The following is a 12,549-nucleotide window of genomic DNA, read 5'->3' on the forward strand; positions in this document are numbered from 1 at the left end:
GAAGACTGCTACCACGTGGGACTCACATGCCAGCAGGACAGACCCCAGACCATCATTGTAGTCATGGAGGCAAAGTTGGAAGATATTCATACACCTTACTTATGAAACGGATTTGATATCTTAGGATGCTTTCTTTGAAACTATGGTTCCATTTATGGCTTCCTTGCTTCTTCATAGTGACAATGTAGGTTGACAGGAGAAAGTGAGACCATTGTTCCATATCCTGCTTAAAAAGAGAACAACACTTCAAAGAGATACCACCACCTGGCAAAATAAAACAAGCAATCGGATTTAAAACACTGTGCCTATGTGTGCTTGGCAAACTTAACTTTTTCACGAATTCAAATAATTTTAGGGCACCTTCTCTGGTTGATTATGTTCTATATCTACCACAATAAAACCAACTAAACAACAACAACAACAAAATCAGGATATAATCGGTTTCCAAAAATGTCTTCTTTGATATTAGGAAAGTATTGCAGTGTTTCAAATTGTCCCTTTCTGCCCTCTGCTAAAAATAAAATCCAAACTTAAAAACATAAAGTTAATTGCTTGAATAAACAAAAATGAATAATTCTTTTAAAGGGTACTAGGACTTTTAGATCTAAAACAAATAAACTCTCTGAAGAGAATACTAATACCTCATGATGTACCCACCCTTAATCTACTCTGCCTTTTTAAAAATGTTCTTTGCTAACTGTACTTAGTAGTTATAGAATTAAATCTGTTGCATTCTTTGATGGTCAGCCTGGTTTATGAACTATCAGGTATTAACATGAAATAATTTATGAAACAGAGGGGTCACATAAATGTATTTTCCTCAAAATTATTTTAACCAATTTTACTATTCATACTTGTAAAACTTTATATTATCTACTAAGGTATCCACAGTCTTCACATGGGTCATAAGACAGAGTCAACCTATTAACATTATTTGTAACATGACTTATGAGCCAAGAATTGATCAAATTATTTATGGAATTAGAGTGTATCTTTGACCTTGTATACTTTTTGGCCCTTGAAAACCGATTAACATATGGAAGCTAGGTGAGTATAGGACTAGCTCCATATTCATCCATTTAGCAATTACTGAGTACCAACTCCTGTCAAATCCTGTACTAATTCTGAGAAAACAGTTAGCAGGACAGACATAATCTCTATCCTTAAAAAGATGACATTCTAGTTGGGGGGCAGAAATTTTCTTTTAAAAACTCAACAAATGAGTAACATATTTACACAATGTATAATGAAAGAAATATGCCAGTGTAAGACAGGGATCAGTGTCTGGAGGGAGTTTCATAGGATGGGACAGAAGGGAGAACAAAGAACTAGCTATGTGATAAATGGTGGGGGTGGGGTACGTTTTCTCACTACCTCCTCAATCTGCCCCCAAAGTGAAAATTTATCCAACTGGATATAGTGGCCAATGAACATACTTGGGATACATTTTTGTGCAAAGTGTAACTATAAAAGTACTTTAAAAATGTGTGCAGTTATGGCAAAGGCTGGAAATATAGATATCCTTTGACCTACACAAACAATGCTGAGAAAAACTGTGAACAAAGGGAATTTCTAGTTTATACTAAGGTTTCATCCCCTGGAGAAGGAAATGGCATCCCACTCCAGTATCCTTGCCTGGAAAATTCCATGGATGGTGGAGCCTGGCAGGCTACAGTCCATGGGGTCACAAAGAGTCAGACATGACTGAGCAACTTCATTTTCTTTCTTTTCTTTCCAAAAGTGGAACTGTTGAGTTTCAGAGCCAGGATTATTTGACTGCAAAGGATGAAACTGAACCCTAGTCTTTGTATGTAAACATAATCTTAACTTCTTTGGCATGAGTTTGATATGCCATGATCTGCAAATGAGAAAGGAACATCGGATGTTAAGAAGAGGGAAGTTTCCCCAAATGATCTAATTCTCACAAGTGACCGTGAGATCCTTGCCATTTTAAAATTTGGAAATCACTGCCTCCTGCCCAAATCCCCCATCCTTGGGGAGACAGGGCCATCAAATGTCAAGTGTCTGAATACTTAGCCACTAGAGGGAGAGAGTGTGCCTCTGGTGATTAGGGAGCCAATGAAAGTAACTCAGGAGAAGGATAGGCTTTCAAGGGAGCTAAATTAAGCTCTAATGAGCCAGGGGCAAAGACTGTATCAACTGTGGTGGCTTTGGGGAACTTGAAGATGATTCCTTAGAACTTCACAACGAATCCACATCTACTACAGAATTAAATTGCTCAAACTATCCAGACACGTCATTTTAATTCTGAGTATGTTTTAATTCATCTTTTCTAAGGACCTCCACAACTTTCAACACTTCAGCTTAGTCTAGAGAAGTTATGTTACCCTTTGTATACTGGGAATTTTATGTATTATGAATAACATTTCAATCTTGTATGATAATTCAAGATTAAAAATTTTTGCTATCTATTTGGATGATTAGAATGATTTGTGGAGTTCTATGGTCTTTCCCAAATATAACTTTAGGAAAATCACTTTTATTTAGATAATTGACAGGGTAAAAAAAAAACAAAAACCTGCCTTACCATCACATAACTCACAGCTGTTCTTAAAATCGTCTTAAAAGTTGTTGTTAGCCTGAGCCCAAATGATTTGCTCGCCAATGAAAATTGTTTAATCTTGTTTGCAGCACAGCACCGACCACCATTTTCCATGATTTAAAAAAACAAGCTTTTTGGTACAGCTGTTTAATAAATTCAACAAATGAAGTAAACTTTAAAAAAGAAATTCATTAAAAATATTAAATAAAGATTATACAAGTCACAGGATGTCCATGATTTAGAATGTATCAATGTGAAAAGAATTCTTTCCCAGTCTCCGAATCTAAAGACGTTATCCAAATTTTCTCAGATATACAGAGTGATGCTTAAGATACAGTTGACGATTTTATTTTCAAAGTATCATTTCTCTTTCCTCAGCAGAGAAAAAAAAAAAAACCTCAGCAACTATTTCTGGGATTCTTCAAAGGAGTAGGAGTACACCGCCTGCTCCTACTCTTTAAGCATTGATTTTCTACACAATCTGTGATATGGTTTCTCAGAAATGCTGTTTGGCAGTGCTGAAAATTTCACGTGTTTTCAAACTTAAGCCATCCAGACTACACAGTTCAGTATTTTCAGCTCCTTTCATTTTCCTTTTCCCTTTAATTATAGAAGTCTCTATTCCCTCTTTTTGCAACTGTGGTCAAGAAAGATGCTACATGCAACTGTTTGTAGAAAGAACGTTCTTTTTTTTTTTCTTCTCGTGACGATTCACATAAGTTCTTCCCAAATACAAAAGCTGCGCTATGGCTAACTGATGACACTACAAGACAACACTTTACTCCTAACAACTTTTAGACCCTCACCCTCTGACTGTGGTGGATGTGCCACATGCCCGGGGGAGAAAAAGCAAGTAGACACTCTAATTTTAAACTTGCACTGAAAAGCACTTTCAAAATAGTAATAGTTGAGCTGCATCTCAGACCTGACTTTTCCTGCTCAATCCATTCCCCAGGACCCTCTCTCTCCTGCTCCGAGTCCGGGTCGGTCGGGCGCCGGTTTCTGAAATCGCACCGCATAGTTTATTGCGAAGCTGAGTGGGTGGGTCCACGCGCACACCCAGACTCCGGCCAGGACGCCGAGCCCGGAGCTCCGCGTCGCGCGCCCGGATCGCGGTCCCGCGCCCTCCGCCCGGCCTCACCACAAATCCCAGTTTGAAAGAAAACTTCACGAGGCCGAAATGAACCTCCCCTGGTCGCTGCAATTCTTCCTTTCGAGCCGGCAGAAAACGTGAGATTTATTACGACTCGGGGCGGGGTGGGGGGGAGGCGGGAGTGGATGGGGGAGGCTGCCGGGGCACTCTCGGAAGCGGGTTACCTGGTCCCCCACCAGCCCCCGCCCCGGCCTGGGGGGCGGGTCCCGCCGTCCGGGGGCGCCCGGCCAGGGGCGACGCGGCCCGGCGCGCGGGTGGGCGCGAGGGAGGGAGCGCGTCGCGGAGCCGCCGGGGCAGCACTTGTCCTGTAATCGATTGCCGAGCGCGCCGAGCGGCCCAGCGCGCAGAGACGCGCACACGCGCCTCGCCAGCCCGCGCGCACACACATACACACAAACACACACACACACGCACCCAGGCACAAGCGCCCCGGCCCCGCACACGCGCGCGCGCGCACGTCCGCCCGCGCCCCGGGCCCCGCCGCCCGCCGCCAGCCCGCCCTCCGCCCGCGGGCGTCTGCGCGAGCCCGGCCGGCGGGGGAGATGTGCTCTGGCTCCGGCGGATCGGTTTCTCGGGGTTTGACCAGCTGTCCCGGGCTAACCCTGCTTCTCGCTGAAGATGGAGGAAGTAAAAACAGGATTACCCTTAGCTACAGATCCACTGCCTTAGTTTCCACCACCAACTGCAGTGCACAAACACACGTTAGGCACAGGAAAGAAAGAAAGAGAGAGGACACACTAACAGTAAACACAAACAAAAGGGTGATGGGATTATTTTACTGCATGCACTGCTGAGGTAAATCTCCGCTTGGCTTTTGCGTGGTGAAGAACAGCTCTTGTTTTATTTGTCTTCTGATTCATAGATTATATATAAATATGTGTATCTGATTTGCAAGGAGGGGGGGAGTGTTTTTCAAAGTTAAGTGTAATTATATAGCATCTCGTTTTGCACCGTGATGTGATCAAATGACTTGTTGCTGTTAACCAGTAATAATAAGATATAGATACTATAGATATTTTTTCTCTGGGAGGGATGCATTGTGATTATGATTAGGCTAATGATTTCTGTAAAGGACGCTCAGGGAATCGGGTTGAAGATGATGTCTTCTGCCTTAATTTATCGTCCCCTGCTTGTAATCTGTTTCTGGGATGTTAATCGATTAATCAGTTCTCATCTCTATAGCTGTCGTGGATTTGGACTTGTTTTGCTTTGTTTTAACTTGAATTCCAAGAAAGGTGGGGTAGCCTGGAATAAATTGCAGCTGTGTTTCTATCCCAGCTATAAGGGAATATCCAAATCCTGTTGGAATTAAACAACAACAACAACAAGCTGGTATGACACGTAAAAAGGCAGCAGTTAAATCACTTTGACAGCTTCTGGTGTGGGTGAAAGAGATGGACTTAAGATTTAATTTATTATTATTATTTTGCCAAGGGCGAAAAACAGTCCTGTGAAGTTGGCCTAAGGTTCTTTGCTGGGTTCCCCCTGACTGTCCCTCCCCTATCCCCCCCCCCCCCTTCTTTCAGTTTTCTTGTCTTAGCTTTTGGTCGATTCTTAAGGAACCGGTGGATCAAGTTTTTTCTCTGCTTGTTAATCGCATTGCTGTAGCACCGACTGACCTCTCTCTCTCTCTCTTTTTTTTTCCTCTTTCCTGAAAGTACGTGGTGCCATTCCTGAGTGACTTTTCCTACTAGACCATCCCAAAGGGACGAGGGGGAGGGGTGAAGGAGGAGGAGGTGGTGGTGGAGGAGAAGGGGGGTGTTCCTTCTCTCTCATTTCTTGGTTTTGTTTATCAGCCGATCTGTTTGCTGGATTTGGGCTCGGAATGACCCACCTGTAAAGTGCTTTCCCTTCCTCCTCGCCTTGAACTCTGCAGGGGGCTTGGCTTGGAAGGGGCAAGGGAGGGAAAGAGAGAAGGGGGAAACACAAAAAACTTCTTTCTTTCTCTCTCCGTTTATCTTCAGCACGACATTGTCACCTCCTCTTTGAGGGGTTAGAAGAAGCTGAGATCTCCCGACAGAGCTGGAAATGGTGATGAATCTTTTTTAATCAAAGGACAATTTCTTTTGTATGTACATTTCGTTTCTCTTTCTCCTTTTCTTTCTTTCCTTCTCTGAGGGTTAATAATCTTTTCATTGATGGGGCAGACTTCTTTCGCTTCTCCCTGACGTTTCTTTCTTAATCTGTGTGTGTTAAATGTGTACATTTTTAAAGAGATAAACTCATTTGTAAAATATCCGAAGAAACTGCTCCCCTTTTAAACTTTATGGATGCCTTTCTTTAAAGCCTTATGTAATCATAATTTGAAAGAATTTGGTAACAGTACAGCAGGTTGAAATTTAAGTGCTGTGTAGTGACTGAGTTGGGAATTTGATCTGATTATTCCATAAAGAAGAAAAGTTTTTTTTGGGGGGGGGGTTGGTAGGGAGGGTGGTGGTGAAGAAGGGGAGGGGAGGGAGAAGGGAAGTGGTTTTGGAGACAAGAAGTGAAGCTGCCTGTTTTCCAGTAAGTAATGGAGAAATTCCAGGAGCCAGGGCTAAATATACTTGGCGATCAATACAGAAATGGCTCATTGTGAATAATTTAGCTGCTGGTGCAGTGAGAGTTTTGAAACTAAAGGCAAAAAGGACCAGGGCCAAAGGAAAAAAAAAATAAGTAAAAATCATCTCAGGACATGTCAATTCTTTAAACTTTTTTCTTCAAAGAATACAGTTAGCTTATCGATCTTTTCATTATGTGGAATCAAAGCTAGGGGGTGTCATCTCATACAATTTATTTTTGTTTCTGAGAAGTAAGTTCTTCTTTTGTGTCATTGGTGCATGAAAACAATTCCCCAAACTTTACAAAAGTGATCCCCTTCCTCACAGCAAGAAGTGTATGAATTTTTTCAAATTGGAAGGTATTAAGCAGGCTCGGCATTAGTAGCCAACCATGGTCTGGCAGTAAATTAAGGTTATATTGAACAGGTGCTCACACAGAACTTGGGGCTGGCTAAAATGTCAATACAAGCCGGGCAGTTGGGTAACTGCTGCAGAAATCTTCCAGAGGTACTTGGGCACGAAGTTTTTTTGTTTTGTTTTGTTTTTCCTCTGTTTGTTTGTCCTCCCCCCTCCCTGTTAGAACATGATGAACCAACTTGCAACAATTGTGAATAGAGCTATCTGTATACTCAGAAAGTCCTCAGACTGCAGCTTGATTGTAGGAAGTAGTGAATGGTAAAATACTTCAGTCCCAGTTAAAGCAGGCACATTTGAGGTGTATCCCCTTCCTCTTTTTTTCCCTCTAAACTAAGTAAATTCTGATGAACAGAGTCTTTACTTTCTCGATACAGCCCATCTCACAGCACACTTATCTTTCCTATCCTATCTCCAGCAGGAATCAGATCATTTGCAGAAAGAGTTCAGTGACTTGCAAATGAGCACATACAGTACACCATAGTATGTTTCTTGGGCACAGGTTGCAGCCGCAGCAACGTGGGCTAACTGCTTGGAGCTTCAAATAAGTTAAGCATTTAATGGCAGAGACTGAAAGGAATCCTTGTGTTAAGGGTATAATCTTTTGTATTGCAGCACTGCACGTTGACTATGGAAACAGAGGCTATTGATGGCTATATAACGTGTAAGTATTCGTTTTCATTCATCTGTTATTGGTAAATAAAAGCACGTTTGTTACCTGTATTTTAATTTCTGAATTGGAAATTTTTATCAAGAATTGTATACTCTTACTATCTGTTCACAGTTTCACCTTGTAAATGAGTTTGAGAAAATAGCAGGAAAGTGAAATAAGAAGGAACTATATAGATACATACTTGCCATATTAAGGATATTATTTAAGTCAGTAATAGTTTAGCAGATCAAAACTTTCCTACTTGATTTTTTTCACTCAAGTTTAGACTAGGTTGGGTTACATATATGTCTACAAATATGGCGTGTACTAAATATTTAGTACTCTGTAACCTAATTTTTCAGACACACAATATGAAAGAAAATTAGCTCACTTAAGTTGACTTCTTTCTTTCTTTTTTTTTTTTTTAGCAAACTCTCAAACACCCAACTCTCTGGCCAACGTTTTGGAAATACTCATTAAAAATACCGGGTGCTTAATGATTAAGTTAGATGTTAAAGGAAAATTTTTTTCAAGCAGAAGATACTTTAGACATTAACCACTCCATTTGTCCTTATTTTACAATTAAGATGACTGTGGTAGTGAAATTTTGTAAATGTTTTATTCTGTGCTGGTTGTGGCTTTTCATCATTTCGTTCATTTATTATATATTTTTAAATAACTTTTCCTTATAATTTTTTGAGAGAATAATGTATTTCATCAACATTTCAAGACTGCATGCTTTTGCATATATGATTACAAAGTTGGTAATTAGATTTTAGGTGACCGTGAATAGAGACCAAAAGATTTTATTTTGTGAAAACAGGTGACAATGAGCTTTCACCTGAAAGGGAGCACTCCAGTATGGCAATTGACCTCACCTCAAGCACACCCAATGGACAACATGCCTCACCAAGTCACATGACAAGCAGTAAGTCTTTATTTTATGATTTTTTTTTTCCTATTTCTCTAGTGATAGACTTGAATTTGTTAGGTCTGTAGGGTCCACTCACATTGTGGTGTAGCTGCTGCTATAGATTTTGCTAAAGAAAGAACAACACAGATTTATTCCTGCTCATTTTGGTATCATAAAGCATGAGCCTCCTTACTAGTCTGAACTATCCCAAGGTGGCATTTGGGAGCTGGTGCTTACCTGTATCAGGTAAGAAATGTTAGGCTTTGCTGGTTATTCTTTTGTTTTGCCAGGTTTATGACGATTTATTTTTTGTTGTTGAGTTAAAAAAAATACGGAAACATGTTACTTCATAGTAAAAAACAAAAAGGAAAAATTTCTCTTCTATTGCCTTGGCACAAAGCTAATACATTAGTGGTAGAATCGTAGTGTTAGTTGCTTTTTTAAGAAAACGTGAAAGTTTCTTGTCCAAAGCATTGGGAGTAATATGTGACCGAAAATTTGTAGAACTCATTTACATACATTTCTCTGACAAAGTGAAAGCATTTTGTTTTAGGTTGTCAGAAAAGAACTGAGAAAATTTGGAAGGATGTTTTGAACTTGCTGGAATAGTTTTGGCTACTATTTTTGATAAAGAGTCATTCTTTATATCAAGATATAGCAAACATTGTTTTTGTGTAATAAAAAAACAACTTGCATGCTGTCAGTGACAGAAGACAAATACTTTATTAAGGATTTGGTTTGTTTTCTCTTAATTATGTTTCATAAATTGTCAAGTGCAAATGCTTTATTACTCCTACTTAAACTTAATTTGAAATCTTGTGTTTCCCTTTTACTTCTGATATGTGTTATATTCTTATATAGAAAGGACATCTGATTTCCATCTAAATGCAGTGTAATTTAAAAGCTTTCTATTTGGGTGACATGTGAAGGAAAGGCATTTTCTTTTTAAAGATGATTTAATAACAAACTGAATCATATGATGAATTATGAGTATATTCTTAATATGTTAATTCTGATTATCCTGAGAGAACAAATTTTTCTTTCCACTTCCCTCTTATAGCTTTCAAAACTTGAGTTTATTGTAAAGTTACTAGCTTCATAGGTAGTTAAGTCTTCTGAATTATAAGCAACAGTATATAGAGTACTGGTAAATACATTTTGCAGTTTGTTATTTTTAAGTGACTCTAGCTATTGACTTGAAAGTTTGACTGAGCTGTATGAACTTGCTTTACTTTTTTAAAAGTTTTCTTTGTTTTTATTATTGGGAATCACTTCCTAGGAAGATTTCATTCTAGAAGCAGTCACTGAAATTCCTTTATCACATAGGAAGAGAAATTAATAGTAAGAGAATGTATATTAATTATAGTGCTAATCTCTTGTAATGGATCTTGTAGCATTAATTAATTTTTTTGCTAGTTGACTATTAATTTGATAAAAGTTATGTACTGTTGCAATATAGGGAGTATAATTTTTGGACATTTTAACATTTAATGTGACTAGGTCCTTGGCAGAATAGATTTTTATTTTTCAGATAATTTTCATTTAATTTCCTAAAGCATAATGATAGATTGATATGCAGTTTCTGTTAGCTTAAAATTTAGCTTAATATTGTCTTTAGAAACATTGAGTATAAGGGGTAGGTAATAATATGTAATTGGACTTTGTTATCTCTGAGCCACCACTGGAATATCAGCAGGAAAGTGCTTGTTAATTGGTTAATTAGATCCTTTATTGGTGAATTTGATTTTGGTTTTGAAGTAATCCTTTCTAAAAGGCAGTTCACTTATTTATTTTGAATAAACATTGCAGAGTTGTAGGCATGATCACTTGGACAAATAAAAACTGTGCTTTTGACATTTGAGTTTTTCTCACCCAACAACAGTAAAATTATGTTTGGTAAAGAGATTTTGTTTTTGTTTCTTCTTTTTTTAAACTTACTAGCCTGTGGCAATTCCATCTTAGTAGAGTTTTTGGCTAAGCTGCATGTGTTTTCATGTTCTTTTCCAAAGAGTTGCAGGTTAAATATTTTGGCTCTCACTTCAGAGCTGTCTGTTGCATCCTTTACATAGCCTCTATTTACAGTATCTAGGTTACCCACTTAGGTGTTAGATGGAGAAGATACCCATTTTTCCTCTCTTTTAGATCTAGGAGAATATCAACATTTTAGATTGCCAAAGCAAATAGCACTAGAGAGGGACTCTTGTCTGTTAATTAGAATAAGAAACCTATAGTTGGTCACTCAGATGTTTTTCTGTTACTTGGAATAATGATTTGTACATTTGCGACTTGGCAAATCACTTGTGGCCGAGATCACTTGTTTACCTAAATCTCTTTATATGCATTGCTGACTTTATTCTATGAAAAGATCTTATTTATTTTCTGCATTTCTTTAATATCTTCAAATAGTCTTCCTACAGGGCTGTGACTTCCAGAAACAGAATTGCAATGTTGATTGAAAGTATTAGAGCCGAAAGTAAATGTGAAAACCTTTATAGATAGAATGAGATAGGCTCCGTAGCAGTAAGGAGGGGACAGGAGTATATGTGTAAGAGGTGAAAAGTTATTTTAAAACAGTTTAAAAAAAATAAGAGAAATAGAATCTTTGATTTTTATGAGATAACTAACGTCCTAGCAGTAAAGTAACACTGCCATGTGAGAACCCACTTATTTTCACTGTAGGAAAGTGGTCGGTTGTATTCTGAGGTCATAGTTGTTTGTTTGGGTTATTTGACGACTATTCTAAGATGAAGGGTACCTGTGCAACTTGCTGCCAGCTATTGTATAAAAAATAATGACAGCAGCTATCATGATTTGACAGTGCTAGAAGAGCGCATCGGTGACTTGGGAGAGAACTAAAAATGTACAATGCCTGACAGTCTTTGGTTTTAAAATTCAGCATGTAAGATAACCTTAAAAAGATGTGAGAGGTATTCGTGAACTTAACATTTTGTAATGACTACTTCCTATGTTTTCGAGTGAATTTTCTTAGAGAAATTTGGACTTTTTCTTCTAGAATGAGGATCTCTTTGATAAGAAGATGGGCATTGTTGCCTGAGATCATTAGTGTACATATTGAGTCTGCTGACAATCTCCTGTGTCAGGGATGACAGTCTCTGCCTTGATGGCTACTGGAAACACACAGTGTTAAGTGATTTTAAAAATAGAATCTGGAAGTTAAGAATCTGAGACAGACAACTCAGACAGAACAATATAAAAATAATCCATATTATATTTCAGCCCATCGGATGAGACTTTATTTTGTGATTCCTTCTGTCTCTGGGTTAGCTCATTTCCAATTCTTGTATACTTGTTTCTGTATTGGTTTCAGATTATTCTGTAACTGCTGCTGAGTATTTTGAAAGGGTTTCAAGGTTCAAGAAATTGTAATTAATCCTATTTTACTTATCATCGTCTACTTTTATAATGCCAGTAAATAAATTTTCTTTGGAGATAGCTAATGGTGTGAAAGTGCGTTGTGACACAAATTTTTTTCCTATTACTTTAAAACCTTTACATGGATCCACTTTGCAGTCAATACCATTTATCAGTCAGTTTGATGGCCAGGTGGCATGTGTGGAATTGGAAGAAGTAGTAATTCTAGTTTTACAAGACTTTGACCAATAATCAGGTCAGTGAATCTAGTTTATTCTTTTCGGAGTGCTTCACATTCATTTTTTTTTTTTTTTTTTTCTCTTAGCTGGTTTCCATTTTTAGAACCTTGTGAAGTGTAAGTATATTATGGTGTCTATTTTTCCTGTGTGGAAATGGAGGCTTGAAGAAACCAGTTGTCTTCTAAGGTTCCTTAGGAAAAGGATGAAGTTGTCAGGATGGGGACACTGATACTACCTTGTGGGTTAGTTAGATCACTGATATCTGTAAAATGTCATTATCTCAGGGTCCCACCATGTCCAGAACTGACCCAGGTTTTAGTGGCAAAAACAGTATTACAGGAGTAGAATAGGGTTATTATGAGGGTGGAGTGATAACAGATAATCTTGTTAAGCAGATGTTCTAATACACTTTTAAAAATATGGCTTGTATCTTGAGACTCACCAGCTTTCTGAGTTGTCTTCTGTAGCTTAGCTTGGCAGTCACCCTTGGTTGGATTTCCACAGGACACACCCTAATATAACACCAGATGGACTTGATGTAAAAGCTCATTCTGTTTTTCAATTGTAGTACTTAGTTTTGTATATATATGCAACATACCTTACATTTAGTTTTTACTTGTTAGGAAATTTTTTTTAAAAGTTTGATTTGATTTCTTTATAGCTATCAGCGGTGTCATGGCCATGTACCAAGAGAGAAAAAAAA

General features: G+C 38.4%; 1 protein-coding gene across 12 annotated transcripts in view; it reads left to right on the forward strand.

Annotated features, from left to right (window-relative positions):
* The first annotated feature begins 3,477 nt into the window (after positions 1 to 3,477).
* IKZF2 (IKAROS family zinc finger 2) overlaps positions 3,478 to 12,549 on the forward strand; it is a 174,362-nt gene continuing 165,290 nt past the window's right edge. The window contains exons 1-4 of one of the 12 annotated variants that reach the window (XM_043445260.1): positions 3,478 to 3,793; positions 5,681 to 5,784; positions 7,286 to 7,334; positions 8,146 to 8,250. In XM_043445260.1, coding sequence (XP_043301195.1) covers positions 7,301 to 7,334; positions 8,146 to 8,250 — 139 coding nt within the window. In that variant the 5' untranslated portion in view covers positions 3,478 to 3,793; positions 5,681 to 5,784; positions 7,286 to 7,300. Of the gene's footprint in view, positions 3,794 to 4,272; positions 4,512 to 5,352; positions 5,374 to 5,535; positions 5,785 to 6,415; positions 6,764 to 6,915; positions 6,932 to 7,285; positions 7,335 to 8,145; positions 8,251 to 8,296; positions 8,482 to 12,549 lie in introns of those variants that run through there. The other 11 variants (XM_043445258.1, XM_043445255.1, XM_043445254.1 and 8 more) reach the window with 11 other exon arrangements.

Source organism: Cervus canadensis, chromosome 24 (genome assembly GCF_019320065.1).
Source record: "Cervus canadensis isolate Bull #8, Minnesota chromosome 24, ASM1932006v1, whole genome shotgun sequence".
Lineage (NCBI taxonomy): Eukaryota > Metazoa > Chordata > Mammalia > Artiodactyla > Cervidae > Cervus > Cervus canadensis.